This window comes from Carcharhinus amblyrhynchos, chromosome 3 (assembly GCF_965287045.1).
Source record: "Carcharhinus amblyrhynchos chromosome 3, sCarAmb.v2.hapA, whole genome shotgun sequence".
NCBI lineage: Eukaryota > Metazoa > Chordata > Chondrichthyes > Carcharhiniformes > Carcharhinidae > Carcharhinus > Carcharhinus amblyrhynchos.
In genome coordinates this window covers 65,259,562-65,280,344 of record NC_137326.1, presented here as the reverse complement: position 1 = coordinate 65,280,344, position 20,783 = coordinate 65,259,562, and the positions used below count along the sequence as shown (strand labels likewise).

The 20,783-nt window shown below is 46.0% G+C and overlaps 1 protein-coding gene across 1 annotated transcript in view; it reads right to left on the bottom strand.

The window, feature by feature from the left end:
* Positions 1-1,717: 1,717 nt before the first annotated feature.
* LOC145340407 (nuclear receptor subfamily 2 group C member 2-like) overlaps positions 1,718-20,783 on the bottom strand; it is a 263,492-nt gene continuing 244,426 nt past the window's right edge. The window contains exons 13-15 of the mRNA XM_080184880.1: positions 20,135-20,272; positions 4,280-4,385; positions 1,718-2,387 (exon numbers count right to left, since the gene is read on the bottom strand). Coding sequence (XP_080041006.1) covers positions 2,213-2,387; positions 4,280-4,385; positions 20,135-20,272 — 419 coding nt within the window. The 3' untranslated portion in view covers positions 1,718-2,212. The remainder of the gene's footprint in view (positions 2,388-4,279; positions 4,386-20,134; positions 20,273-20,783) is intronic.

The window sequence follows — 20,783 nt, the reverse complement described above, 5'->3', positions numbered from 1 at the left end:
AGAGAGCAGTGTGTGCCATGAGCAGTGGGTGCAGTGTGATGTGTGTGCAGTGAGAATTGGGTGCAGTGACCAGTGGGTGCAGTGAAAAATGGGTGCAGTGAGTGCCATGAGCAGTGGGTGCAGTGAGCAGTGAGTACCATGAGTTTTAAGTTTTAAACATTATTTATTAGTTGGCTTTCATTAACATCTGAATGATGTTATTGTGAAAATCCCTGAGCCGGCATGCTCCGGCGCCTGTTTGGGTATACTGAGGGAAAATTTACTGGAATTGAACCGGGGCACCTAGTGGTGTGACACAGAACGGCTAATCACTGTGACACCATGCTACCCAAATAGCAATGAGAAATGAGTGCAGTGAGCAGGGCGTGCAGTGAGCAGCAGGTGCAGTGAGTAGTGAGCACAAGGAGCCAGGGTTGCAGAGAACTGGGGATGCAGAGAGCCGGGGGTGCAAACAGCAATGGGCGCATTGATCATTGGGTGCAATGACCAGTGGGTGCAATGAGCAGTGGGCGATGTAAGCAGTGGGAGCAGTGAGCAGCGGGAGCAGTGATCAGTGGGTCCAATGAGCAATGGGTGCAATGAGCTGTGGGAGCAGTCAGCAATGGGGGCAGTGAGAATTGGGTGCAGTGAGCAGTGGGCGTAGTGAGCAGTGAGGGCAGTGAGCAGTGGGTGCAGGAAAAATGGGTGCAGTGAGTCATGAGTGCAGTGACTGGTGGGTGAAGTGAGTAGTGGATGCGATGAGTTTTAAGTTTTAAACATTATTTATTAGTACGCTTTCATTAACACCTGAATGAAGCTATTGTGAAAATCCCTGAGTAGGCATGCTCCGGCGCCTGTTTGGAAATACTGAGGGAAAATTTACATGGCCAAAACACCGAATCAACAAATCTTTGGAGTGTAGGATTATACCAGAACACCCGGAGCAAACACGCTGACACAGGGAGAACATGCAGCATCCACACAGTTTCCCAACACTGGAACTGAACATGGACATCTGGCGGTGTAACGTAGAACGGCTAACCACTGTGACACCGTGCCACCAATGTAGTGAGTAATGAATGCAGTGAGCATGGGGAGTAGTGAGTGCAAGAGCAGTGAACAGGGGGTACAGTGAGAGCTGGTACAGTGATAGCTGGTGCAGTGAGCAGCGGGTGCAGTGAGCAGCAGGTGCAGTGAGCAGCGGGTGCAGTGAGAGCCAGTGAATGGGGTGGGGGGGGGGGGAGGCAGCGAACAGGGGGCGCAGTGAGCAGGGGCACCGTGAGCAGTGAATGCAGTGAGCAGGGGGCGCAGGGAGCAGGTGGTGCAGAGACCAGTGGGTGCAGTGTGCAGTGTGTGGAGAGAACAGTGGGTGCAGGGAGCAGTGGGTGAAAGTAGCCATGGATGCAGTGCTGAAGTGAGCAGTGAGTGGAATGTGCAGTGGGTGCACTGCACTGTTGGTGCCGTGAGCTGTGGGTGCAGTGAGCTGTTGGTGCAGTGTGCTGTTGGCACAGTGAGTGCAGTGAGCAATGGGTGCAGGGACCAGTGCGTGCAGGGAGCAGCAATGCATGGAGCAGGGGATGCAGAGATCAAGGGGTGGAGTGAGCAGGGGGTTGTCTGAGCAGCGGGTGGAGTGAGCAGCGGGCTGTATGAGCAGTGGGTGGAGTGAGCAGCAGGTGGAATGTGATGTTGGTGCAGCGCGTTGTTGGTGCAGTGAGCTCTTGCTGCAATGCACTGTTGATGCAGTGGGGCAGGGTGCAATGGGGCAGGGAGCAGTGTGTGCAGGGACCGTGAGTGCAGGGAGCCGTGGGTGCAGTGTGAAGTGGGTGCAGTGAGCAAGGGGTGGAGTGAGCAAAGGGTGGAGTGAGCAGTGGGTGGAATGGGTAAAATGAGCTGTTGGTGCAATGTGCTGTTGGTGCAGTGAGCAGTGGGCGCAGTGAGTTTTTTTTGCAATGCGCTGTTGGTGCAGTGAGCAGTGGGTATAGTGAACATTTGCTGCAGTGCGCTGTTGGTGCAGGGAGCAGTGGGTGCAGGGAGCAGTGGGTGCAGGGAGCAGTGGGTGCAGGGAGCAGTGGGTGCAGGGAGCAGCGGATGTTGTGAACAGTTGCTGCAGTGAGCTGTGTGCAGTTGATCAGTTTCTTCTCTGAATGTGGAATACTTCAGTAATCTGCTCTCTTTCTCTCTGCTTCTGCAGCTGTTCAGCTTGGTTGGAGTCTGGACGCTGAGCTGTATGTTATCATGCTGATGTACCAATGATCTGGCTGTTGTATTCTGCAGTTTCCATTCGCAGGATGTAAGGAATGATGCTGTCAATCTGAACATTTCCAATCAGGCCCGTAAAGAAGAGCTCCTCTGTAATGCTAGAATTCATCAATCGAAGAGCTGGGAGACGAAGGAGTATTCGGGCTAATCTGTCAAGTGAAATGAATCAGATTTTATTGAAATTCTCTCCTGCTGATGTAATGATCATGCTGGAACAAGTTTCACTGTGCATGAATGGAGCTGAATGAGTATTTCTTGGTGAGTCAATGAGTGAATGGTGTTGGTAGGATGATTGAATGACCTCGTCCTTATATATTTACACAATGTTGACAATTATCCAGCTTCGGTCCCCTACATTCTTATATTGGACAATCTACCTTCTTCCCTACTTAATGCTAAGTGACGGTGGTACTGCACTCATTGTGAAATCCCTTTTCAACTGCTCCTCCCTCTCTTCTACCTGTTATAACGAAGCTTACTGCAGTCAATCAGAACTACCTGTCTATGTGTTACAAGTACAAAGTCGTGATATGCAATTTTTTCATATATCAGGAGATGTCTTGTTTGATTAAAAAAATTAACTTCTAAATAGGTTCTTTCATACCTTCACATCTATTTCATACCTTTACCTTCTATTATCCAACTGATACTTTCTTTCTGAGCACGATTTTCCCACTTTTGTTCGAACTGCTCCCACCAGTGGGAAAACCAGAATGTTTCCTGCAGGCGCCTCCCAGGTGGGCTTCAACCACTTTTAGGGGAGAAAAAATCCTCTATGGGAAATGCGTCAGAACCTCTAGCTTCACAAAGATCGGGAGCTGTTTTTAAGGGGTGCCCCAATCTCAGCGTTCCTCCCCTCCCCCCACCAGGGGGGTTCTCCCAAGTCTTCAGCATAGAGGGGCTTACTCCCCACCATCCTCTCCCTCACATCATGTAAGCATGGGTGATCCAACTAACCCCCTGCCCCATCCCCCAGTCAGAGGGCTCAACTACTACTGCAAAGATGGCAGGGGGAGTGGTGCCAGTCTCTTCTGTGGCTGAAAATTAGTGCAGGCATGCTATTCCAACATGAGTGACTGAAGAAGACTCACTATGGGAAAAAAAAGTCAGCCAAGGTTTTCAGATCAAAGAACATGCTGGTTTATAAACACTGCAGTTAAGAACAAGCATGTTTATAAATGGTTACAAAGGAGGATATGAAAACTCCTGCCTGACTGTGAAAAAGCCTGTACTTGTCTATCAGAACAGGCCTATTTATGAACATTGTGCTTAGAAAAGAGGAAGTACTAGAGGTGTATTCAACCTTGAATGGAAACAAAAACAAAGCTCCAGACTGTGTAATAGAACATAGAACACAAGCACAAGCAGGCCCTTCGGCCCTCAAGTTGCGCCGATCATATCCATACCTACTAGGCCTATCTATAACCCTCAATCCCATTAAATCCCATGTACTCATCCAGAAGTATTTTAAAAGACCCCAACGAGTTCGCCTCTACCACCACCAACGGCAGCCAATTGCACTCACTCACCACCCTCTGAGTGAAAAACTTACCCCTGACATCTCCTCTGTACCTACTCCCCAGCACTTTAAACCAGTGTCCTCTCGTAGCGACCATTTCAGCCCTGGGAAATAGCCTCCGAGAATCCACCCTATCTATACCTCTCAACATTTTATAAACCTCTATCAGGTCGTCTCTCAACCTTCGTCTCTCCAGGGAGAAGAGACCTAGCTCCCTCAACCTATCTTCATAAAGCATGCCTCCCAATCCAGGCAACATCCTTGTAAATCTCCTCTGCACCCTCTCAATAGCTTCCACGTTCTTCTTGTAGTGAGGCAACCAGAACTGGGCACAGTACTCCAAGTGAGGTCTGACAAGGGTCTTATAAAGTTGCAGCATTACTGCCCCAATTATCCAGGGGCCATGAACTATCATTGATACACCACGATTTAAGATGAAAGATGTAGTTGAAGATTAAAACTGAAGCTAATGATTGTGAGAATATGTGAAAGCCTATAATATTGTTTATAGCTGAATCCTACCTGTAGCTATCTTCAGGATATGTTTTTTGTACATAATCCTGTAACTCCATCTGTGCTTTATCTTGGAACTTTCCAATCTGACTCATACTATTGAGTCCCGGGTGATCTGAATGAGAAGGGTACAAGTTAAGTCAATAATTCTTGAAGAAACTCTTCTAACTTCCAGCAAAGACTCTTTATTCTTTATTCTTAAAGTAGGACATCGCCTGTGAAAAGAACATCAACAGCAACACAATGCAAAATCAAAGCAATCCGTGTCTAAAAACAGCAAGTCTTGGACAATATCCAGGCTTGGACTGACAAGTGATAAGTAATATTCGCACCACACAAATGCCAGATAATGACCATCTCTAACAAGAGAACATCTAACCATCAACCTATGACATTCAGTGGCACTACCATCATTGTCCTCCATTATCAACATCCTGGGGGTACCATTGACCAGGAACTGAACTGGATCACCATATAAATACTGTGGCTACAAGAACAGGTCAAAGGTTTGGAATCCTGCCTCTTGACTCCCCAAAGCCTGTCCACCATTTACACGTACAAGTCTGGAGTGTAATGGAATATTCTCCACTTACCTGGATGGGTGCAGCTCCAACAACACTCAAGCAGCTCAACTCCATCCAGTACAAATCAGCCCGTTGATTGACAAACCTTCACTCCCTTGGCCACAACGAACAGCAGCAGCCATGTATACCACATACAAAGCGCACTGCAGGGCCAAGGGCCCTTAGGCAGCAGCTTCCAAACCCAGGACTACTACCATCTAGAAGGACAAAGGCAGCAGGTACCTGGGAACTCCACCACCTGGAGGTTCCCCACCAAACCACTCACCATCCTGACTTGGACATGTATTGTCATTCCTTCACTGTTACTGGGTCATAATCCTGAAACACCCTCCCTAACAGCACTGTGGGTGTACCTACACCTCAGGGAATGTAGCAGTTCAAGAAGGAAGCTCACCACCATGTCCTCAAGAGCAGCTAGAGATGGACAATAAATGCTGGCCTTGCCAGCGATGCGTACATCCTGTAAATGAATAATAGAAAAGGGCACAATGCCACAAAGTGTAAATGAACAGAAATCTTGATGTCTCCGTACATAAATTCTCACAGGTAGCAGGGAATGTTGAGATTGTGCTTTAAACAGCATATTGATCATTGTGCTACTACAGCACATAAAGAAGTTCTTCAGCCCATCATGACTATGCCAGCGATCAAGCACCTATCTATTCCAATCCACTTTCCAGCCCTTGGTGTTTCAACTGCTTATCTAAATGTTGTGAGGATTCCTGCTCTTCCACTCTTACAGGCAGTAAGTTCCAGATTCCCACCACACTCTGAGTGAAAAAGTTTTCCCTCAAATACCCTCTAATTCTCCTGCCCTTACCTTAAATCAATGCCCCTGGTTATTGACCCCTCTACTAAGGGGAAACATTTCTTCCGATCTACCCTATTTATAGAACAAATGAAGAATGAAGAAAACTACAGAACAGGAACAGCCCCTTCAGCCCATGCCAATCATGATGCCCTAATTAAAATACAAAAAAAAACTTCTATCCTTACTCGGTCCATATCCCTCTATTCCCTCCCTATTCATGTACCCATCCAGATGCCTCTTAAATGTTGCTAATGTGCCTGATTCCACCATCCCCACTGGCAGCATGTTCCAAGTACTTTCTATTCTCTGCGTGAAAAACTTCCCAGGTCCCTATCCTCTAAACTTCCCCCTCACATTGAAAATATGTCCCCTTGGAATTGACACTTCCATCCTGGGAAGGAGCTTCTGACCATCCATCCTGTCTATGCCTCTCATAATTTTGTAGACGTCTTTTAGGTTTTCTCTTAGCCTCCATCTTTCCAGTGAAAACAATCCTAATTTAAGAACATAAGAACATAAGAACATAAGAAATAGGAGCAGGAGTAGGCCATCTAGCCCTTCGAGCCTGCCCCGCCATTCAATAAGATCATGGCTGATCTGTCGTGGCTCAGTTCCACTTTCCCGCCCTCTCCCCATAACCCTTAATCCCTTCTCTTATCAAAAACCCATCAACCCGCTTCTTAAAAATATTTAGCGAGGCAGCCTCCACCACTTCAACGGGCAGAGAATTCCAGAGATTCACCACCCTTTGAGTGAAGAAGTTCCTCCTCAACTCCGTTCTAAACCGCCTCCCCTTTATCTTGAGGCTGTGCCCCCTAGTCCTACTGTCTTTTTTGAGCGGGAAGAGTCTCTCCACCTCTATCCTATCCATCCCATTCATCATCTTATACGTCTCAATGAGATCTCCCCTCATTCTTCTAAACTCTAACGAGTACAAGCCTAGTTTGATAAACTTTTTTTATTCAACCTCTCCTCATTGTCAACACCCTCGAGACCAGGATCTGGTACTCCTTTTTTGCACTCCCTCCAAAGCTTCCAAGTCCTTCCAATAGTATGGCAACCAGAACTGCACGCAATATTCCAAACACAGCCTTACCAAGGTCTTATATAGCTACAACATGATTTCCCAACTCTTGTACTCAATGCCCCAGCCAATGACGGCAAGTATGCCATGTGTCTTAATCATGTTGGCCACCTGTGTTGCCACTTTTAGGGAATCATGGACCTACTTGCCCAGATCCTTCTGTACGTTAATGTTTAAGGGTTATAAACCCATCACCTCACATTTATCTGGAGTAAACTCCATCTGCCATTTCTGTGCCCAAGTCTGAAATCTATCTACATTCGGTTGTATCCTTTGACAATCCCCAACAATTTCACCAATCTTCATGTCATCTGCAAACTTAGTAATCAGACCATCCACATTTTCCTCCAGATCATTTATATATACTACAAACAACAGAGGTCCCAGCACTGATTCCTGCAGGACACCACTAGCCACAGCTCTCCATTGTGAAAAACACCTTTCCACCACTACTCTCCGTCTTCTATGACCAAGCCGATTCTGTATCTGTCTAGCCAGCCCACCCGGATTCCATGTGATTTCAGTTTTTGTATCAGCCTGCCATGCGGGACCTTGTCAAACACCTTTCTGAAGTTCATAGGAAGTCCATCCACAGCCCTTCCCTCATAAATTATCTTTGTCACCTCTTCAAAAATATTCAATCAAGTTGGTGAGACATAACTTTCTTTGTACATAACCATGCTGCCTGTCACTAACTAGTCCATTTTCTTCCAAATGTGCTTACATCCTGTCCCTCAGTATCATCTCCAAAACCCTCTCCAACATTGACGTCAGGCTCACTGGCCTATAATTTCCTGGATTATTCCTGCTTTCTTTCTTAAACAAGGGAACAATACTGGTTATTCTCCAGTCCTCTGGAACTTTGCATGTGGTCAAAGAGGACATGGAGATATCTGTTAAGGCCCCAGCTATTTCTTCCCTTGCCTCCTATAGTAACCTGGGATGAATCCCTTCTGGCCCCCGAGACTCGTCTACCTTAATGCAATTTAGGATACCCAACACTCCCTCCTTCAATATACTGACATTCTCATTTTCTTATGTCCCTCATAATTTTGTGTATTTCAAACAGGTCCCCCCTCAGCCTTCTCTGTTCTAAGGAAAACAACCCCAGCCTTACCAGCCTTTCTTCATAGCTGAATGCTCCAGCCCAGGCAACATTCTGGTGAATTTTCTCTGCACCCTCTCCAGTGCAATCACATCATTGTAAAAGTGTGTCAACCAGAACTGCACACAGGCCTCTAAGTTGTGGCCTAACAGTTTTATACAGCTCCATCATATCCTCCCTGCTATTGCATCCTATGCCTTAACTAATAAAGGCAAGTATCCCATATGACTTCCTAACCACTTTATCTATTTGTCCTGCTGTATTCAGGGATCTATGGACATGTACCCCAAGACGCACTTCCTAGTGTCTTAACATTCATTGGGTAATTCTCTTGCCACCTTAGTCCTCCCAAAATGCATTGGTTACAATTTTTCAGGGTTAAATTCCATTTGTCCATCTGACCAGCCTGTTGTATATCATCCTGTAACCTAATGCTTTCCTCCTCGCTGTTTACCACGCCATCAGTTTTTGTGTCATCTGTGAACTAACTGATCATAGAACATAATAGAACATAGAACTTTACAGCGCAGAACAGGCCCTTCGGCCCACGATGTTGCGCCGACCAGTTACAAAACAATGACCCACTAACCTAAACCAATCCCTTTTCGTCCATAAACCTATCCACGGATCTCTTAAACGCCCCCAAACTAGGCGCATTTACAACTGCAGCAGGCAGGGCATTCCAATCCCTCACCACCCTCTGGGTAAAGAACCTACCCCTGACATCCGTCCTATAACTACCACCCCTTAATTTAAAGCCATGCCCCCTCGTGCTAGATTTCTCCATCAGAGGAAAAAGGCTATTACTATCCACCCTATCTAAACCTCTAATCATCTTATATGTTTCAATAAGATCCCCTCTTAGCCGCCTTCTTTCCAGCGAAAACAACCCCAAATCCCTCAGCCTCTCCTCATAGGACCTCCCCTCCATACCAGGCAACATCCTGGTAAACCTCCTCTGCACCCTCTCCAAAGCCTCCACATCCTTTCTGTAATGTGGGGACCAGAACTGCACACAGTACTCCAAGTGCGGCCGCACCAGAGTTGTGTACAGTTGCAACATGACGCTGCGACTCCTAAATTCAATCCCCCTACCAATAAACGCCAAGACACCGTATGCCTTCTTAACAACCTTATCTACTTGACTCCCAACTTTCAGGGATCTATGTACACATACACCTAGATCCCTCTGCTCATCCACACTATTCAAAGTCCTCCCGTTAGCCCTATACTCGACACATCTGTTATTCCTACCAAAGTGAATTACCTCACACTTCTCCGCATTAAACTCCATCCGCCACCTCTCGGCCCAGCTCTGCAACCTGTCTAAGTCTTCCTGCAAACTATCATATCATATCATATCCCCAACATGCACATTCACATTAATGTACACGACAAACATCAAGGAAACCAGCACTGATCCCACTGGTTCAGCATTGGACACAAGCTTCCAGTCCAGAAACAACCTCTAACCATCATCCTCTGCCTCCTGCAACTAAGGCAATTTTGGATCCAATTTGCCAATTGATCTGGATCCCATGGGCTCTTATCTCCTTAGTCAGATGTGGGATCTTGTCAAAAGCCTTAATGAAGTCTGTGTAGGTTACATCAACAACACTGCCCTCATCTGTACAACTAGTTACCTCCTCGAACAATTCAATCAAATTTCTTAGACACTATCTCCCCCTGACAAAGCCATGCTGACAATCCTTTATTAATTCTTGCCTCTCCAAATGGACGTGGAGATGCTGGCGTTGGGCTGGGGTGGGCACAGTCAGAAGTCTCACAACACCAGGTTAAAGTCCAACAGATTTATTTGGAATCACGAGATTTCGGAGTGCTGCTCTTTCATCAGGTGAGTAGAGAGGTAGATTTCACAAACACGACATATATACAAAGACACAATTTCAGGATAATGGTTGGACTGTAAGTCTTTTCAGGTAATCAAGTCTTTACAGGTACAGACAATGCAAGTGCAGAGAGGGATAATCACAGTTCAAAGAGGTGTGAATTGTCTCAAGCCAGGTCAGTTAGTAGGATTTTGCAAGCCCACACCAAATGGTGGGGGTTACATACAGTGTGACATGAACCCAAGATCCCGGTTGAGGCTGTCCTCATATGTGCAGAACTTGGCTAGCAGTTTCTGCTTGGAAATTCTGCGCTGTTGTGTGTCTTGAAGGCCACTTTGGAGAAAGCTTCTCCGAAAATCAGAGGCTGAATGCCCTTGACTGCTGAAGTGTTCCCTGACTGGAAGGAAACACCCCTGCTTGGCGATTGTCATGCGGTGTCTGTTCATTCGTTGTCATAGCGTCTGCATGGTCTTGCAGACGCTATGACAACACCTCAAGATATCTTTTCCTGCAGAGTATGAGGTAGACAATGTTGGCCGAGTCGCATGAGTAAGTATCCCTGGTGGATGGTGTTCTCATGTGTGATGGTGGTATCCATGTTGATGACCGGCATGTCTTGCAGAGGAATCATTAGCTTTATTTTTGCCTGCCAATATTTTTTCATGCCCCTTCTTCGTTGTCCTGCATTTTCTATACTCCTCTAGAGTCTCCACTGTTCCAGCCCCTTGTACCTGTCGTAAGCCTCCCTTTTTTCCTCATCCACCCCTGTATATTCCTTGACATCCAGGAATCTCTGAGCTTGTAGGCCCCATGCTTTACCATGATGGGAACATGCTGGCTTTGTATTCTCTATTTATTTATTTTCTATTTATTTTCTGAATGACTGCCACTGCTCTGATGGGCTGCTTAAGTTGGTTGAGTGAGGGAGTTTTAAGTATTAATTTATATTGAATCTAACCTTCCCTCTAATATAGTAATTACGTAAAAGTTGCTCTTTGGATGGGGTGAAATTGACTTTTATTCAAGCTGTAGCCATACAAGCCAGCTAAAATGGCATTTTGTAAAGCACTCTGGGACAATTGGGCAAGAAACTCAACCAACAGGCTGCAGTTTAAAGACAAACAGGCTGCAACCCTGATGAGTGAATACACAGGATATGGGCTTTCTGGTCACACTGGGCTGTGTACCAGACATAGGGGCACCGTGAATCCTTATTTAGGAGGAAGGTATGTGACCTATGTGCCTACAACACCTACAGGCATGGCCGCTGGGGACACACCCAGAGATTGGTGTGGTAGCACCTGATTGGACTCTTATCGATCAGGGTGATCAAGTCCTGATCGATTGATTGGCAATGGCCAAAAAAGGGGCGTGAAACCAAACGGGGTATAAAGGATGCTGCATAACCAGGAATCTCTCTCTCCCTGACCCCACGAACAAGCTACAATGACGGAGAGCCACCACACCTGAGAAGGAAGGAAGGAAGGAAGGAAGGAAGGAAGGAAGGAAGATCAGAGGCGGGGTGCCACACCAGACTAAAGGACCAGACTATGCAGACAACTACCAAGACCAGTGCAGAGATAAAGGCCAATATCTGTTTGGGTACTTGTCAGTCACACAAAGTTAAGTCAAGGTCTTGTATTGTACTTGAATTCTAGTATTTTCTGTAAGATAACTTATGGTTGGTCGGGTGGGTGATTATTTGTGTGGGTTTAAATAAATATTGTTTGTACTAATAAGACGTCTACTCAAAGTTATTTGTCCACCGTATAAGGGTTAAAACAGGCTGATTTTATAACAAAGCTTTAAAACCGGGGCTCTGCAGACTCTTTGAGCAGCTAGCTAATTAGGCAGCAAGCTTAAACCAGTTTCCATAAGCTTGAATCAGGAAGCATAAAAACAAGCCTTCTTCAGTGCTCCCTTGCTCTGTCTAACCCAGAGGGTTTTGGAAGCTCAGTCATGGAGTGTTTAAAGAAGAGATTGACGGATTAAATACTTCAAAGGAGCTTTTTGTTAGTAACCTTGGATGGTATGGAGAAGGGAGATAAACCGGTAGCTGTTGCAACTCCTGTAATTGGATTGGAAGGAACTGTGGGAAAGGAAGATGGATGTTGGCAGCGATTGAGGAGTGGCCCAAATTTGTTGAATGGAGATATGGTCTCTTTGGAATGCTGAAATGGAGGAGACGAAGATATGTTTGGTGGTGGTATCATGTTGGAAATGGCAGAAGGTGGCACAGTGGTTAGCACAACTACCACACAGCTCCAGGGACCCAGGTTTGATTCCCGGCTTGGGTCACTGTCTGGGTGGAGTTTGCACATTCTCCCTGTGTCTGTGTGGATTTCCTCCCACAGTCCAAAGATGTGCGTGTTAGGTTGAATGATCATGCTAAATTGCTCCATAGTGTCCTGGGATGTGTAGGTTAGCGGGGTAAATGTGTGGGGTTGTGGGGTGGGATTATTGTCATTGCAGGCTCAATGGGCTGAATGGCCTCCTTCTGAACTGTAGGGTTTCTCTGATTCGTTGAATAGACAGGCTGGTCAAGATTGGTGGCATAGTGGACAGTGAAGAAGGTTATCTCGGATTGCAACGGTATCGTGATCAACTGGGCCAGTGGCTGATGAATGGCAGATGGAATTTAATTTAGATAAATGTGAGGTGATGCGTACTGGTCAATCAAACCAGGGCACAACTTACTCAGTTAATAGTAGGAGATTGGGGAGAGTTATGGAACAAAGAGATCCAGGGTACTGGTTCATAGCTCCTTTGAAAGCAGCATCACAGGTGGACAGAATGGTGAAGAAGGCATTCAGCATGTTTGGTTTCACTGGTCAGAACACAGAATACAGGAGTTGGGACATCTTATTGAAGTTGTACAAGACATTGGTAAGGCCACACTTGGAATACTGTGTACCATTCTGACAGGGCTGTGGCTGCTGTCGCATGCAAACAGCTATGGGGAGCCACAGGTGAGAGCTGAGTGCCAAGTGAGGACAAAGGATGGACAGACCACCTGAAAGGTACCAGACCCCACCAGAGGTACTACCCCTCCCTGACACCCCATACACCCTATGCAAATCAGTATGGATGGTTTGTGACAACTTTGGATTCACCATCAATATCAAAAAGACTGAAGTCATGCACCAGCCTGCTCCTCATGCACTGTACAAGGAACTATAATCACAATCAAAGGGCAGAAACTACAGGTAGTAGACCAGTTCACATATCTTGGCAGCATCCTCTCCCAAGCAGTGACTATTGATACAGAAGTTAACTGCAGAATATCAAAGGCAAGTTCTGCTTTCAGTAGACTGCGCTCCACTGTATGGGAACGTCGAGGAATCAGCCCAGCAATAAAACTGAAGGTCTACAGTGCTGTGGTACGCACTACCCTCCTGTATGCTGTGAAACGTAGACTGTGTATCAAAGGCATGCAAGACAGCTCTATCATTTCCACGTGACTTGTCTTCGCAGAATATTATGCATCAGATGGCAAGACAAAGTATCAGACACTTAAGTTCTCTCCAGAGCAAGTCTACCATCAGATCCGGTGGGCAGGTCATGTCATCCTTATGTCAGATGAGCGCATACCTAAGCAACTCCTTTTTTGGGGAACTCTCTGCTGGAAGGCACTCGCGTGGAGAGCAGAAGAAACATTACAAAGACACACTCAAGGCCTCCCTTAAGTCGCTTGACATAGACATGACCACCTGGGAAATGCTGGCACAAAAGTGCTCTACCTGGCGCTGCATCATCCACAAGGGTTGTCAAGCTTACAAAGCAAGGTGCATTGCTGAAGCACAACTTAAGCGCGAGCTGCGCAAGTCCAGAGCCACCAGCGCAACAACTACAGTGATTACACAAGTCTGTCCAATATATGCCAGGACATTCTGTGCCCGAATTGGCCTGATCAGTCATCTTCGGACACACTGCAACCAGCCTCAAAATGACTAATAGTGTCGTGGTCCTCACTGATGATGGATGAACAACAACTGTTCTGACACCTTACTATAGAAAGGATATTATTAGACTAGAAAGAGCGCAGAAAAGATTTATTAGGATGCTACCGGGACTTGATGGTTTGAGTTATAAAGAGAGGCTGAATAGACTGGAACTTTTCTCTCTGCAGCGTAGGAGGCTTAGGGATGATTTTATAGAGGCCTATAAAATTATGACGGCATAGATCAGCTAGATAGTCAATATCTTGTCCCAAAGGTAGGGTAGTCTAACACTAGAGGGCATAGGTGTAAAATGAGAGGGGAGAGATACAAAAGGGTCCAGAAGAGCAATTCTTTCACACAGAGGGTGATGAGTGTGTGGGACAAGCTGCCAGAGGTAGTCGTAGAGCTGGGTACAATTTTTTTCTTTTTAAAAAGAGTTTGGACAGTTACATGAGTAAGATAGGTATAGAAGGATATGGGCCAAACATGGGCAATTGAGACTAGCTTATGGGCAAAAAAAAGGGCAGCATGGAGAAGTTGGGCCAAAGGGCCTGCTTCCATTCTATAAACCTCTATGACTTGATCAATTGGGACAGTGGGCTGATGAATGGCAGATGAAGTTTAATTTAGATAAATGCGAGGTGATGCACTTTGGTAGACTGAACCAGGGCAGGACTTACTCAGTTAATGGTAGAGCGCTGGGGAGAGTTACAGACCAAAGAGATCTAGGGGTTTATGTTCATAGCTCCTTGAAAGTGGAGTCACAGATGGACAGAGTGGTGAAGACCACATTCAGCATGCTCATCTGTCAGATCATTGAATACAGAAATTGGGACGTCTTGTTGAAATTGTACAAAACATTGATAAGGCCACACTGGAATATTGTGTGCAGTTCTGGTCACCCTATTATAGAAAGGATATTATTAAACTAGAAAGAGTGCAGGAAAGATTTACTAGGATGCTACCAGGATTTGATGGTTTGAGTTACAAGGAGAGGCTGGGTAGACTGGGACTTTTTTCTCTGGAGCGTAGAAGGCTGAGGATTGATCTTATAGAGGCCTATAAAATAATGAGGGGCACAGATCAGCTAGATAGTCAATATCTTTCCCCAAAGGTAGGAAAGTCTAAAACTAGAGAGTATAGGTTTAAGGTGAGTGGGGAGAGATACAAAAGGGTCCAGAGGGGCAATTTTTTCACAGAGGGTGGTGAGTGTCTGGAAAAAGCTACCAGAGGTAGTAGTAGAGTGGGTACAATTTTGTCTTTTAAAAAGCATTCAGATAGTTACATGAATATGATGGGTATAGAGGGATATGGGCCAAAAGCAGGCAATTGGGATCAGCTTAGGTATTTAAAAAACGCATGGACAAGTTGGGCCGAAGAGCCTGTTTCCATGCTGTAAACCTCAATGGCTCTATGACTGGTCAGATGGAAAGTGAACAAAAGGGGAATCATATCATGGGCCAGGAAGGGGGTGGAAGAGGAAGGGGAAGGGGACAGATTTATTGAGAGTCCCATACCAGTGGGTATCCTCAACTGAAGGATAAGGAAGACATCTCAGAATCACTGTTCTGGAAGGTTGTTGTGGATAGATGCGATGGAGATGGAGAAACTGGGAGAATGGAATGGAATTCTTCCAGGTAGGAAATGCCGTCTCAGTAGCTATGGGAGTCAATGGAATATTTTGTTAATTATCTCCATAGAAATCCAGAAAGGGAAATAAAGATTCAGAGATGAAGCATGAGAAGGAGAGAAAAGAGTGGAGAGTTGGAAACAAATGTGATCGAGCAGGAAACAGCACCAATACAGTCAACAATATACCAGGAAAAGCTAGAACTGCAACAAGCAATGTTCCACATGTCCCAAAAAAGGGCAGGCATTGTTAGGATCCAGGTACCCTTAGCAACAGCTTTTAAGTGGAGGAAGTGAGATGAGCTGAAGGAGAAGTTCTTCAATGTGAGAACAAATTCAATCAAGAGCGAAGGGTGGTGTTGGATAGAGACTGGTTAGAACTCTATTCAAAGAACAAAAGAACAAGAACAAAGAACAATACAGTACAGGAACAAGCCCTTTGGTCCTCCAAGCCTGCACTGATCATGTGTTCCTAACTAGACCATCAGTTTGTATCCCTCTATTCCCAGTCTGTTCCTGTGGCTATCTAGATAAGTCTTAAATGATCCTGGTGTATTTGCCTCACCTGCTTGGTAGTGGTTTCTGGTCCCCACCACCCTCTGTGTAAAATATGTCCCCCGCATATCTGTACTGAACCTTGCCCCCCTTACCTTGAATTGTGACCCCTTGTGTTTGTCATTTCTGATCTGGGAAAAAGCTTCCAACTGTTCTATGTCCTATCTATGTCCTTCATAATTTTATAAACTTCTATTAGGTCGCCCCTCAACCTCTGTCTTTCCAGAGAGAACAACCCTAGTTTATTCAATCTCACCTCATAGCTAAGACTCTCCATACCAGGCAATATCCTGGTAAACCTTCTCTGCACTCTCTCCAAAGCTTCCACGTCCTTCTGGTAGTGTGGCGACCAGAACTGGACGCAGTATTCCAAATGTGGCCTAACCAACGTTCTATGTAACTGCAACATCATATGCCAACTTTTATACTCCATGCCCCGTCCAATAAAAGGCAAGCATGCCATATGCCTTCTTCACCACCCTCTCCACCTGTGCTGCCTCCTTTAGGAATCTGTGGACTTGCACACCCAGGTCCCTCTGTGTGTCTATACTCCTGATGTTTCTGCCATTTATTGTGTAGCGCCCCCCTGCATTAAATCTACCAAAATATATCACTTTGCATTTATTTGGATTAAATTCCATCTGCCATTTCTCCGCCCAATTTTCCAGCCTATCTATATCCTGCTGTATTCTCTGACAATGTTCATCACTATCCGCACTCCAGCAATCTTTGTGTCATCCGCAAACTTACTAGTCAGACCAGCTACAGCAGAGGTCCCAGTACACAGCCCTGCAGAACACCACTAATCACAGACCTCCAATCAGAAAAAGATCCCTCCACTGCTACTCTGTCTTCTATGGCCAAGCCAGTTCTCCACCCATCTAGCTAGTTCACCTTTGATCCGGTGAAATCTTTTGCACTAGCCTGCCATGAGGGACCTTATCAAACGCTTTACTAAAAACTATATAGACAACATCCATGGCCATTCCCTCGTCAATCATTTTTGTCACCTCCTCAAAAAACTCAACCAAATTTGTGAAGCATGACCTCATACAAAACCATGTTGTCTATCGCTAATGAGACTATTTTATTCTAAATGCATATAGATCCTATCTCTAAGAATCTTCTCCAACACTTTCCCTGCCACGGACATCAAGCTCACTGGCCTATAATTACCCGGGTTATCCTTGCTACCCTTCGTAAATAATGGGACCACATTTGCCATCCTCCAATCCTCTGGAATCTCACCTGTGTCCAATGAAGAAACAAAGATTTCTATTAGAGGCCCAGCAATTTCATCTCTTGTCTCCCTCAGTAATCTAGGGCAAATGCCATCAGACCCTGGGGATTTGTCTACCTTAATGCATCCTAAACCACCTAACACTTCCTTCCTTGTAACTGTGATTTGTTCTAATGGGTCTACACAACCCTCTGTGACACTTCCAATCAATGTATCCCTCTCATTTGTGAATACTGATGCAAAGTATTCATTAGGATCTCACCTACTTCCTTGGGTTCTAAGCATAATTCCCCTCCTTTGTTCTTGAGAGGTCCGATTCTTTCTCTAACAACCCTCTTGTTCCTAACGTATGTATAAAATGCCTTGTGATTCTCCTTAATCCTATCTGCCAAGGACGTTTCGTGACCCCTTTTTGCCCTTCTAACTCCCTGTTTGAGATCTTTTCTACTTTGTATTCCTCCAATGCTTCATCTGTTTTTAGCTGTCTGGACCTTATGTATGCCTCTTTTATCTTTTTGATTAGACCCACAATTTCTCTGGTTATCCATGGCTCTCGAATCCTACCCTTCCTGTCCTTCCTTTTTACAGGCACACGCCTGTCCTGCACTCCTATCAACTGCTCCTTAAAAGACTCCCACATGCCAGATGTGGATTTACCCTCAAACAGCCTTTCCCTATCAACAGCCACCAAATCCTGCTTAATCTGGCTATAGTTTTTTTTTTCCCTTTTCATTCACAGGTTTTAAGTCGGTCCGCCTTGTGTCCAATGAGGGGCATACACACGATGGGTCGTACTGGGGCTGCTCTTGGTTGTTCGAGATTGGCCTAGTGCTTCATGTTGTTAGTGTGTACCTAAACTGGACAAGATACTGGGCAAGACGACAGCTCAGTGACTATTGCTGATTGCTGTGCAGACACATGGATTTGGGCCGGTGTCTGTGGGAGTTTGTGCGTTCTCCCCATGCTTGCGTGGGTTTTCTCCGGGTGCTCCGGTTTCCTCCCACACCCCAAAGATGTGCTGTTAGGCTGATTGGCAGTAATAAATTGTCCCTAAATCAGTTTCCCTCAATCTGGATGGCCATAAAACATTAGACAAGGGTTGTGGGTGGAGAGGGGAGCTGATGGTGTTGAGATGGCGGCGCGGGCTTGTTGGGCCGAAGGGCCTGTTTCCCGGGCTGTTTTTGTTCTTTGTAGTTAGCCTTCCCCCAATTCAGCACCTTACCCACAGGACAACACTCATCCATGACCAACAGAAAGTTTACAGAATTGTGGTCACTGTTTGCCACATATTCCCCCACTAAAACTTTGATGACCTGACCAGGCTCACTCACCAGTACTAGCTCCAGTATAGCTCCTTCTTAGTTGGACTATCAACATATTGTTCCAAAGAACCTTCCTGGACACGCTTTACAAACTCCTCCCCATCTGGACCCCTAGCCCTAAGGGATTTCCAGTCTATATGAGGGAAATTAAAGTCTCCCACTACAACAACCCTATTTTTTTCTACACCTGTCCAGAATCTCCTTATATATCTGTTCTTCAGCTTCCCATGGGCTGTTGGGAGGCCTGTAGTATACCCCCAGCATAGTGACTTTGCCCTTTCTGTTTCTGAACTCTACCTAAAGTGTCTTGTTACATGATCCTTCCAAATTGTCCACCCTCTGTACTGCTACAATAAGCTCCCTAACCAGTATCGCTACTCCCCCACCTCTTCTAGCCGTCCTATCTCGCCTAAAACACTTATACTCCGGAATATTCAGCTGCTGGTCCTGTCCTTCTTTTAACCAAGTCTCTGTCACTGCAACCACACATCCAAGTTCTGCGCATGCATTAAGGTTCTAAGTTCATCTGTCTTGCCTGTTAGGTGCCTTGCATTTAAGCAGATGCACTCCAGACCTCCGGGCCCACTGAATTCATCCTCTCCCAGATTGCTCTTCCTCTTAGGTAGCCTTGACTTGGCCCCATGTTCATCCCCAGTCTCTACGCTTGCTGACCTATTGTTCTGATTTCCACCCCCTGCCACATTAGTTTAAACCCACACGAACCATACTAGCAAACCTCCCAAGCCAGGATATTGGTGCCCCTCCAGTTCAGGTGTAACCCCTTCTTGTACAGGTCCCATCCTCTCTGGAAGACTTTCCAGTGATCCACGAATCTGAAATCCTCCCTGCTGCACCAGTTCTTTAGCCACGTGTTCAGCTGCACAATCTTCCTGTTCCTAGCCTCACTAGCACGTGGCATGGGGAGTAATCCAGAGATTGCTACCCTAGAGGTCCTGTTTCTTAGCCTCCCTAAATTGCTCTTGCAGGAGCTCCCTGCTTTTTCTGCCTACATCATTTGTACCAATGTGGACAATGACGTCTATCTGATTCCCCTCCCCTTTTAGGATGCTCTCTACCTGCTCAGAGACATCTAGCGCCCTAGCACCAGGGAGGCAGACTACCATCCTGGAGTCTCGTTCGTGTCCACAGAACTGCCTGTCTGTGTCTCTAACGACTGAGACCCCACTACTGTGGCTCTCTTATTCTCCCCCTTTTCCTTCTGAGCCGCAGAGCCCAACTTCGCACCATGGCTTACCTTGGAAGGTCATCCCCCTCCACAGTATCCAAAACGGATACTTGTTTTGGAAGGGAACAACCATAGGGGATCCCTGCACTGACTGCTTCCACCCCTCCCCTCTCCTGACTGTCACCCAGCTAGCTTCATTTTTAGGTGTTACCACTTCCTGATAACTGCTATCTATCACTCGCTCTGCCTCCCAAATGATCTGAAGTTCATCCAGTTCCAGCTCCATTTCCCTAAGGCGGTCTTTGAGGAGCTGGAGCTGGGTGCACCTCCCACAGATGAAGTCAGCAGGGTCACTAATGGTGACCCTTACCTCCCACATCCTGCAAGAGGAGCATTGAAGGAAGAAATGAAGAGCCTTCAGATTATCCTGGTGGGGGATGGAAGGATTGGAAATCAGTGGTAAAGAGGAGAGAGAATTAGGGCTAGGAAATTGAAAAATGTTAAAGAGTCACTTGTCTGTATCCCTGATTTGTTGTCTTAGAATATGGATGTCTTACCAGGACTGAAGAGAACAATAGCCTTGAGGTAAGCGTACTCGAACCTGTCGATGCCCAGCCTGGCCATGTTGTTACAGAATTCCTGCAGCTTCCAAATGTGTTCCATCACCACTTTCACTCTGTCTGCAGAAAGCTTATCTGTCAAAGGAGAAATAGCTATAGGACTAAATCCAGCTTTCTAATAACAGTTTGTCATTATAATAAGTAAAAACAAAAACTTTGGAAATACTCAGCAGGCCTGGTAGTTCCTGTTTTGAGGGAAACTGAGCTAACAGGCTGGAATTTGTGAGAAAGATGGGTATTTGGAGGTGGGAAAGTTCTCAACTCTACAAACAGGTCTTCATCAAGGAGGCCACTGCTGCAAGGGTGGAATGGAATACATAGAACATAGAACACTACAGCACAAACAGGCCCTTCGGCCCACAAGTTGCGCCAATCACATCTATACCTACCAAGCCATAGAACTATCTGTAACTTCCAATGCCATTAGATCCCATATAGAACATAGAACATTACAGGCCCTACAGCAGTACAGGCCCTTCGGCCCTCGATGTTGCGCCGACCAGTGGAACCAATCTAATGACCCTCTAACCTAAACTATTCTAATGTTATCCATATGCCTATCCACTGACCATTTGAACGCCCTTCA